Raw genomic sequence first — 12,251 nt, 5'->3', positions numbered from 1 at the left:
CTTACGTGTTTGTATATTCCCGTATTATAATAAATTTAATATTATTATATTTAAATATAAATAAATTTAATATTATTATATTTAAATATAAATATTTATTTATTGTAAAAGTTTCATATTATATATGTAAGTGTTTGTTTTATTAAAATAACTGCCTTATTTACATTAAAAATAATAATAAAAAAAATAATAACTTTGAATGAAATATAAAATAATACGTTGATTGCATGTTTATATATTTACAATACTAGAAGGAAGCAAGAAACGCTGAATATAAAAATGAACACGATATACATAGTAATCAGATCTGGATATACTTTTAATTAGTTATGCAAATAGCTGAAAATTACTTGCAGTATTATACTGTATGTGAGTGACGCGTATTGTATTTTTATTTATTTATTTATTTTTTTCATTGTGCATAGAGACTGAATTATTGATCGAATAAAGCCAATAAAAAAGAAGAACTATCGTGATTTTTACTTTTACTAGTTTTTATGCAAGTAACAGCGAAAAAATTATGGATATTTTAACAAGCAAATACTATTTTCGTTGCAACAAATTTTTAAGATTTTGTGGCCATTGGCCTTATCAAAAACCAATAATTAAAATTCTTAATCAAACATTATTAATGATCACAATCTTAACTATCTTTATACCACAAGTACATTTCACATAATGTTCAACATTATGAAATTTTTTCATTTTAAATATAAGTTATAATATTTCAGATGATAAAAATGTTCGAGATGAGACACGACTTCCAAGGCTTTATTCTGAGTATACCATCATTTTTATATTATGGGAATTTTATTTTTAAAAATATTTTCGCTACGATACTAAGAAAAGAGGTTTTACATTTATAACTTTTATAAGTCTTTAATTCCATTTTTATATAATTTTAAATGAACAATAGAAAATTTATTATAATAAAATTAATTTATATAAATTATTAGTTATCTAAATCAATGATAATTCAATATATATGTTTATCACAGATCAAAAAAGTTTTAGAACAAATTAATTATGATTTTAAAGTACTTTATGATAAAGATTTGAAAATTCTTGATAAATATTATAAGAAAGCTTATGACATTAACACTTATTATATAGGTAATTAAAAACTATCTATCATGATTGTAAATCAATTTTAAAAATGAATTTTATTTATACAAACATTAATATGAATTTTTTTGTTATCAGTATACATGTTAGTAGCTGTATTTTTTTACAGTATGCTACCCTTCACGTTGCATACAATGGACATTGTGTTTCCAAAAAATGAATCACGGCTTCCACAATCGCCAAGGCTAATAAAATATTACATTAATATATTTGATGATAATATATATTTCATTACATTTCATGGCTTTTTATGTGACACCTTATCAATAATTTTTTTACTAGGTTTCGATACTCTTTACTTTACATTTGTGTATCATGCTTGTGCTCTTTTTGTTATCGTAACGTAAGTAATAAAAAAAAAAAATAATATATATATATATATATATATATATATATATATATAATTCGTTATTATATTTTTCGGCATTATACGACTATTTTAAATTCTTATGTGAATCAGAACAAATCTGCATGATTCGATTATTATGGTGAATCAATGTGCTAATATTGAATCAAAGGAACATCATAAAAAGAAAGAAGAACTATTTAAACAGAAATTTTTTAAATGCATAATTCTGCATAAATATACATTAGAGTTTAGTACAATAATTTAATTTATTATATAATAGTTATTTGGATAATAGTTACATTCAATTAAATTATATTCTTCTTTTAAATAGATTTGTAGATAAGTTACAATCTGGATTTTCAAACCTCAATATTTTTTCCATTGTATGCGCTATGATACCATTGACTATTACAGGCTTTGAAGTATACTAATTTTCATAAAATTCAATTTTATTGTCATATACTCTTTTATAAATTTGGTTAAAATATTCTATTATTAGGCTATATTGTATAATAAGAACCTCAGTCAAATGGTTCGTTTCATATTTTTTGCGGTTGCAGAAATAATTCATCTTTTTTATTATAATTGGCCTGGTGAAAAGATACAGGAGCATAGCTTGTTGGTTTATAAAGCGTGGTAATTAAATTTTCATTATATGCAGAAGATATAAGCGCATATATATATATATATATATATATATATATATATATATATATATATGCGCTTATATAATTTTTATTTATTGTTTAGTTATAATTGTAAATGGTACGAGAATTCTATATCAAATAAATATAAAAGATTATTAAGTTTCATGATACTCAGGAGTCAAAAACCATGTCTCTTAACTGCTGGAACAATATATATTCTTAACATGGAAAATTTTTCTGCAGTAACTAATATGATTATAAATTTCTTTAATATTAAAATGACAATATCGTTAAGTTTTCTTTGATACTATTTTAGGTGATAAAAGTATCAGTATCGTACTTTACAGTTTTGTCATCACTTATGTCACCATAAATCATTCGAAAAAAGCAGAATTATTTTTAAATTCCAAGATATTCGATAGATAATAACAATAATTATAAAGCTTAAAGAATAACTAAAAGAATATATCATCTAGGACTGAAGATTTGTCTCTGATATACTAATCAACGGTTAATAATGTTTTGGGACTCAACACTTATGTAATTAGAAGAATTTAAAAATAATTTCTTATTGTATATCAAAGTCATGTATATTGATAAAGTAATTTTAGAGATTAGAAAATATGTAATAGTAAAATTAGTAATAATAAATCGAAGTATAAATAATAACAGGTTTTTTTTTTTTGTAAATTGAAATTCCAAATGATAGCATTTGTAAAACACGAATTTTTTTTAAACTCTTCTAAAATTTTGTAAAAAAAATTTTACAACAATCAATTAATTTCCTTAATTAAAAATATGAATTTTATTAATTATACGTATACGCATGAAACATTATTATTTTAAGAATTATGGTAATCTCATGAAGTGAGATTGAATCCTTTTTCTGATTTTGAGTTAGATTCGGCAACGTTAAAATATAGGCTTGAAATGTATCTAAATAAAACTATTAATTGTATTCATTATACTATTCATTATTTTCAAAAATGACATTTTATACAATAATTGATATAATTTAAATTATTATTTCTACTGTTATGGTGCGTTTAAATTTTTGAGTATATATATTTATATATATATATTTTTTTTTTATGAATATTAAGATTTATTTTCTTCATTTCATATTATAATAATTTAAGATACTGAATTTTTTCTTTTCTTTTTAATGATATTTCTCTTAAAATAAGTTCATTTTTATCGTCAATTTTATTTGTAATATACTTTTTTTTATGCAAATGATTTTTAAAAATTGTATTTGTAATTAAGTATTTGTAGAATTACTTAAAATATAAGTTAGGTAACTAAATATCTGAATAAGAACAATTATAGAAATAGCAATTAAATAATATATTTTTTATTTTAAAATTCCGTTTCGAATGAAAAAATTTATACAAGTTACTAAAATTTTTTTATACAGACAAGTACATAATTTAGAATATTTATATGTATTTATAAACTTTATATTCTTATAAATAAATTATTATTTATTTATTTATTTATTTATTATCTTTTAGATAGTATTAAATAGGATCAATTAAAATATTTGTGATGTATCTATATTTAAATAAAGGAACATAGAACATATTAATCTAAACAATGTATACCAATTAAGTGATTGTTATTTAAACAAATATATTTTTATTATTAAAATTATGTTTAATAATTAGGTTATTATTATACTAATTATACAATCGACGTACTTATATTTTTATTTTTATTTTATTAATTATTCATTATGGTTTATGAATTTTTTCCAGTATAAATATCTGAATATTTGACCTTCAATAATTTTTATTCAGGGAGATCAGAAATGATGGATTAACCTTTACAATCTCTCAGGTTATATGTAAATGGATTTGCCGCTGTCTCTTGCATACAAAAATACATTCAATATAATAACCGAATGTAAAAAATAGTTGATAAAAGCATATTAATGTTATCTTATGAATTTAAATAATTTTCTTTTATTTAGTTGGTATACACCAATGATGTCTTTAATGCGTAATGATATAGTTAATGAGATTTATTTGATATTATGCTATACTGTTAGATTATTGTTTATTCAATATTGCACAGATTTTACTTTTATTATTTGACTCTTAAAAAAATGTTTATTTAAACTCGGATGTTATTTACTTATTTATTTATATATTTATTTTACGTATAAAATAATCGCATACATATTTAACATAGAAATACATTTTACATATTAAAATAATAGATACAGAAAATTATAAAATGAAATCTATTAAACGAAAAATTGTACAAACATTTATTAATTATTTTATATGTTGACGATATTGATTAATATCGTTAGAACTGCAAAACTTATTAGAAAAGGTTTAAGCAGTTTAACAAAAAATCTAATTTTTGTCAATTCAATATAAAAATCAATTTAAATTAATAATCTAATATATATAAATATATATATATATATATATATATATATATAATTATCTATTAAACTTGCATATTAAATAAGAATTTCAGTAAAAATATACATTAGCAAAACAATAAATTATATCAAAATATTATATTTGATATTTCAAAGTGATACAAAAGAATATTGAAAATGAATTGCAATTGTAATATTACAAAAACTTGAGAATCAATGGATGAAAATTAATTAGTTGTATTTATTTATTATGAATCTAAAACCTTACTATTTATTATTTAATATAATACTATTTGCGTGATAAACATCTCAAAAATTGACCTTCAATAGCAAATCTTTTAATTTTTAATAAAACAAATTTATCAACACCGATATGTAATGATAAATAAAGTATAAAAATGCAACCAAAAATAAATAAAAATTTTATTTCAATTTCAAAATGTTTTTTGCTGTAGGTAAATATATTAAATTTAAAATATTAAAAAATATTATTATATTGGATGTTATTTACAATCTTTTATTTCAAATATAAATTTTATAATTGATTTTATTTCAATATTTATATAATAATTAGTAATAAAGAATCATTTATTTCAATATAATAGTACTTGAAATGTTATGCAATATTTAAAGATATTTATAATAGTAAATTATTATGATGAAAATAGAAAAGATTTTTTATATAAAATGACTCGCGACATAAAAACATAATAAACATCATTCAATGTTTTACATATTATATAAGATAATTTTTATATTATTATTAAATACATTAATACAAAGATATTTGTTATATTATATCATATTATTATATATTATATGTAAAATATTTAAACACGTATAATCAAAATAATGTACTTTGATAAGTAAAGAAATAATTCTAGTCTATAAATGAACTAAGCAATATGAATTCAAAGATAATTAAAAAATGAGAAAATATCGAGACAATTACTAATAATCCAGACAATATATTTATAATTTTTTACTTAAATTTATTCCATTATTCTACTTACTAGTATAACATATGAGGAATTGAGAGACCAGTCATATTCATATATTCTACATGTTGTGAATATATGATTAATGTATTTTTAAGAATTACAAGTATATTATAAAGATTTAAATTGTAAATTGAGCAAAATTTTATATGCTTAATAAAATTTATTAGTTTTATTTATAGATATGGGAAAAGATCGAATAAAATTTTAGTAATATAATTCCAAAATTGATTATACGTCAGTGTCTGTGAAAAGTGTATTTTATACATATTAGTATGTGTATACAATGAACTATTTATGCAAATTGGTATTAAAGACCGTTTGTATAAAGCAGTGTTTCAGTAAAACATCTCATATACTTTTTATGTAAAAAATATTTTGAAACAAGTGTGTAATTTCTTTTCCATTACCCTATGTATATAAGCCTTAACGTAGTTGAAAGATAATACACTTAGAATATTCAAGATATATAAGATTACATGAATCCAGTATGTAATTGTTTACGTAATGAATATACAGCATTTTTTGATCAGTTATGCAAATAACATAAATGTTTTTCCTCTGTCTGCACATATAGTAGTTATAGCATTATTATATCAAGAAAGAGTATTAGATTATTCATATATGAATTTATAAAAGGTATAATATAAATCCATTATCTGAATAACTATTTAATATTATAATATACTCATTGAAATAAATAATACTCATTAAAATTAATTGATAATGATGTAAAGATTTGAAAATGTGAAGATATTAAAAAAAAATAAAAAAAATATATATATATATATATATATATATTATAAATGTTAACTAAAAATATATTTATAAAAACTTGAATATAATGTCTTATAGAATTTTAAAAATAATTTATCTAATCTATATAATTAAAGTGTATACATAGATATTAACTTACTATTCAAATGTAATAATATAGTGTAAGTTTTGATAAATTAAATATTTAAAACATATTTATTTGTTTAAAAATATACCATTCAAAAATCAAAAAAATAACATTTATAAAATAGTACATCATCCAAAGTTTTTAAACTCATTTGTGAATATGAAGTTAAAAGAAAACAAACAAAGTGTAAGTAATTCCAATATTATTAATATTTTCTTGTAGTAATTTGTTTATGTTCATTATATATTATTTCATAAACTTTTGTATTACACAATCAAATTAAAAATAACGTTTTTTCAACTAAAACCTCTATTTTCAATAGCTTATATAAAACTATTAATAATGTAAGGATAAGTTGATACGTGTAGTTTATTAATGACAGTCGACATTGTTCTCAAATATTCGTAGTTCATGATGTAGTTGCATCATAAATATTTCTGTCACGGTAAATTTTCAGAAAACTAAAGTAATTATTGGAATTAATTATACACTTCAAATCAAAAGATTATCGTAAATTTTCGTTCGATCGAATCAAGGAAAATGTATGTTTTTCCATTACACTTTTAAAATTATTAAATCATCTTGGAAGATCTGGTTCACATATTTGGTGAGATTTTTAGATTTTATATTTATAATATTTTTTTATATCTATTACATAATAATTAGATATAATTTACAACTTTTATTATAGTACATTTTTAATCAGTTATATTGATTCTTATTGCATAATACTTGAAATGTAAAAAATTTGACATTCAATAGAGTTTTTATACAATAACAAAGCAATTATACTATAAAAAATTAACAAATCTACACAGTTACAATAATATTCGTCTATTTAATTATACTTAATAGCGTAAATATAAATGTACGTAGAAACTTTTAATAATAAATTTCAAAGTTAAAAATGTATATCTATAACATCAGAAATGCAAAATTATAAACACTTTTATGCATGCAGTAAAAAATGAAGATATTTTCTTGAGTCAAATATTTTATTGTTTCTTTAAATATTTAAGTACATAGAGTTTAATGCTTTTATAAAATATTTATATTTATATTAAATATTTATATACTACGAAGAAGAGTAAAATAAATTAATATAGCATTAATTGAAATGAAAAATGTTATAAAACAATTAAATTTTACGATAATAACAATGCGATGACTATTAATTTCCTCTATACTCTTTGTACATTAATCATTTAATTTATACCTGCAATGATGCTCCACGTAACTATAACATGATCTTAGCTTACGATTTATTGGTAACTTATCTTAATTATATGATAATATCTTGCCTGTTTCAGTAGTCAAAAAGTGACTAATGACTGGATGATAAATGTATTCATTAAAAGAATTATTTTATTCCTAAATAATCGAGTTAGGATCAGAAAAAAAACTCACATGTTTCATGACGATTTCGCTGCTGTAGCTGATGATTATGCCTAATACGTTTATGCTGAGAATTATTTTTCATTTCCTGATCATTGTTCTCCTGCCGATGATCAGGATATTCTTCTGGAAATACCGTTGAAATGTTCATGCTAGACATTTATCTACGAAAGAAAAAAAAAATTTTTATATATTCAATATGATAAGACCACTTATCAATTAAATTAAGTTTCCAAGCTATTACTTTAACTTTTCAAAATTTATACTACATAAGCAATCAAAAGCATATAATATCAAACATATATTCTAACTAAAATTAATCATTATATAATTGTTTCTTCTATGTATCAATTAAAAAAATATTTATTTATACAAATTATAAAAATAAATGAAATTATGATAAATATCGAGTAAGCATAGACGGTATGAATATTGTAATACAAAAATATTATATATAAACTTACTTGACAATCCATTCACTTGATTGATCGGATTTTCAGGAATCCTGTGTATTAATTTAATTTTTTATAAATATTATATAAATACAAATGTAAATAATACTGTCTCATAGGAATTGAATTCAATTTTTTATTTAATTTTATTTAATTTAATCAAAATAATTTTATAATGTTTAATTCCATTACTTGCACATATATAGCTTTAAATAATATTTAATTATTATATATTATAATTTTTAATTATATTATATTAAATATTAAAATTAATAATATTTCTTTAATTATATATTATAATTCTTTTTCTAACGTATAATATAATAAGTTTTTGAGAGGATATTGTTAATATTTATTTTAAAATGTACTAATGATCATTAATTGGTTATGAACAAAAATACAATCTTCAGGTTTAAAGAAATAAACATTATTTTATTTTTAAATTAATAGTATTTAATTTTACATAAGTTTATGAATTTTACTTAAAATTCAATTCACACATTTTAAACTTGCATATTTTCGATTAATTTTAAGCTTTTAAATTTACTACTGGATCTTCTAATTTCGTAGTGTTTTCTTTTTCTTCTCATTTTATGGCTAAAACTATAAGGAAGACCCGTAGGTATAGAGTTATAAATATTAACAATATATATTTGTGCTAAATGAAAAATAATTATATGAAGATAGAATTTATAAAATTACAAGCTCATGACATGCATAATAAAATGGTATTCGGTAACTCTCTTTGTATAAATATAATAGAAATCTCACGCGCGTACGGATATAAATCACGTACATGCAAATGTACATATTTTTAATCAAAGAAACGAGTTTTTAGATTTGAAATCTCAAAAATTTTATATTATTTATCACATATGAAAAGTCTAATATTCAAATTAATAAGAATAAATTAAATAAATAAATAGCTATGACTACTTATTTATTAAAAACTCCTTGATATTTCTATTTTGTTATTCTTTCAACTTTTATAATAACTAAATTATTTCTATTTAATTTTTAAGAAACAATAAAAGCATTTTCTTTTGTTTTATCTCATTATCAATACCAAATTATCTGATTTTCTATTTTTAGATTTTATTTGAACGATCATGATTATCGTTTTAATTATACTCTGCGACAATATTCTTATCCCTCGTGTTAGTTAAAAGTTTTCTAAATAATTTTGTTATATAAAAGTTTTATATATTTTGTAATCATCAAGTAAATGGTAATAATTTTAATGATAATAACTGATAAATAATGTAATAATTTTGATTTAATAATTAATTATATCAAGTATTTTTTAAATATATCGTATTAATTTTTAGCTCTATAAATTGAATTTATTTTATATATATCCAAATTTTGTTTCTAAATTTAAATTTTTTGTCACTGTTTATTTAATGTCTTAATAATAAACATATTGATACATAGTTCTAGCTATGTATCACTTATTTCTTATGTCTTTGATTTACAGATCTAAAATAAATTGAGTTGTTCAACTAATAAGATATTCTAGTATACTAAAGTAAATATATATTTATGTTTTTGCAATTATCAAGAAGAGTATTTAAAAACTAGGGTACGTATGTCAACTGGCTGATTGTAATGTATAATTTCTGAATAAATGATACATTTCACAGAAATTTAATAATAACGACAATGCCATTGATAAATGTGAACATAGCATTTAATAATTGAATAATATTAATACATTTCTGGATTATATAATTATTTCATGTCTTAAATGCATGTATGACATTTTAATTTGAATTATTAAAATAATATTTTTAAATTATTAATTTTAAACTACTGATAATTTTTTTCTCTTTAATTTATAAACATGTATATATATATATATATATATATATAATATTAAACATTAAAACTGTTTAAATAAATATACAAATCAATAATATTTCAACCTATGTATAAAGTAGGACATGTATATCTATTAATTTGATATTTTTGATTTTAATATTATATATCTTAAATTAAGATTATCTTGAGTCATTACAATTTACTATTCATAATGAATTTGGATACTAATTAAATTCTCTTAATTATATCTTTAACTGGACAGGTATTAATTAACAATAGCAACGGAAATTATTATGTCCTTGAATTAAAAGGTCGATAAGCTCAGTTTTCGTGCAAAAAAAGATTAACTGCATAAAATATAGACACAATAGATTTTATAATTATATAAAAAATCTGCTTAAAAGGAGTTATAATTTTATAACTACATAAGCTGCATACCATTCTAATTCTAACTTGCCAACGCTAACAATTATTTATAATATACTTGTAAGTGTAAATGGTTTATTAATTTATTTTGCTGATAATTTTTACTTACAGTGTTTATGTTATGAATAATCGATTGAATGTATTTGAAAGTTTCGGTTATGTTCTTACTATATTTCCAACTAGAATACATCTACATATCTATATTTTTATATATAATATATATTTTATTGTATTTTGTATTATAAATTATTTTCTACATATAACTAACTGATATAAAATTTATTTATCAAATCAAGTTTCTGATTTAGATTAGTATATATATATATATATATATATATATATATATAAGTTGACTACATATTTTAAAAATAAATAATTTTGATTAATCATCAAACGTTAAATTCCGATTGATTTTTTTATGTAATATTAAAATTATTTTTATAAGAATTATAATGTATTATTGTGATTAACCTTGGAGTTAGTTTATATTTTATTTTAATTGACAGTTATCTTTAAGTTTATTTAGATGAATTTACCAGTGCAGATTTAAGGTAACATAAAAGGTAATTATTAAACAGGATTGTATCGCTGAAATATTAAAATATAATATAATAATTAGAAAATCATATTTCGTTACATAAATCTATAAATTACCTAAATTCATAACATTTTAAGATATAAACTTTAAATAATTAATAAATATTATACATTGATATGTAGTACCCTGTGATTATTTACATAATTCGTGTTATAACTAATGGAAAATATAATTCAAATGGACTTAAATAATTTAATAATACAGATCGTTAACTGTGTATAAAAATTTTATATAGATCGAATGTGTAAATCTCTATAATTGATAAGGTATAATTTTTTTTAGAATTTCTAAAGGCAAATAATTATGACGTACGGTGCAACTAATCAGAAATATTTATACTAATATTTTATTTGAGATAAACATCAGTTATATAGCAATTATACCATAGTTTTAGGATAAATTACTTCTTATATCTAAAAAATTTATACGATTTTTTTTTATGTACCCAAGTATGTGTAACTTGCATAAAATTTTCTCCATTTACAGTTTATAGCTATTTCGCATAACCTCATTTCTATGAAGGATAATACTTAAAGACTTGAAAATGCAAATCCTCAATGACTAAAATAAATACTTATAATGCATATTGATCTACTTCGGTATCAATGGGATGCGATAATAGTTCTATAAAAGATGGAATATTATTAAGCTCGCATCACAAATGTAGTTATTTTTAATATAAGCAGGTGTTATCCTGCTGCTATAAATAATTACATTTGAAAATCTGAAAGATCCTAAATTCTGTTATTACCTCAGTGTGCCCAAGATAAAATTGGTTGAACGGTTGCTGCTGCACATTGGCTGTAATATAATAGCTCTAATACAATTCCTGACATTGTATCCTCCTCTTTCCTGGCTTTCGCGTTCGCTCGAGAAAATCTGAATCCGCTAACATTGAGTATGTCGTGGTTCATGCACGTTGGAAAACTTGAAAATAATCTAGAGTTAGCGATGAGAAGCAGGAGTATCCGTGAGTCCTGTCGACTAACTAGCCATGTCCGAGTTGGTAAGGAATAGTTAAATTTGGAACGGAAGTTCGCTGCGCACCTTCACGCGAACATCTTGCCTTTCTCGCTCTTTCCTCACTCACTCACTCTCTCTCTCTCTCTCTCTCTCTCTCTCTCTATCTCTATCTATCTCG

The 12,251-nt window shown here is 20.7% G+C and overlaps 1 protein-coding gene across 1 annotated transcript; it reads left to right on the top strand.

The window, feature by feature from the left end:
- The first annotated feature begins 520 nt into the window (after positions 1–520).
- Positions 521–2,494, top strand: LOC105362441 (putative odorant receptor 92a). The gene is made up of 9 exons (XM_011499882.1): positions 521–664; positions 732–851; positions 999–1,113; positions 1,204–1,468; positions 1,586–1,720; positions 1,806–1,896; positions 1,974–2,110; positions 2,225–2,363; positions 2,438–2,494. The coding sequence occupies exons 1-9, from the start codon at positions 521–523 to the stop codon at positions 2,492–2,494; spliced, it is 1,203 nt and encodes a 400-aa protein (XP_011498184.1).
- Positions 2,495–12,251: the final 9,757 nt, after the last annotated feature.

This window comes from Ceratosolen solmsi, unplaced genomic scaffold, assembly GCF_000503995.2.
Source record: "Ceratosolen solmsi marchali unplaced genomic scaffold, CerSol_1.0 scaffold35, whole genome shotgun sequence".
NCBI lineage: Eukaryota > Metazoa > Arthropoda > Insecta > Hymenoptera > Agaonidae > Ceratosolen > Ceratosolen solmsi.
This window is presented reverse-complemented; position numbering and strand designations above follow the sequence as displayed.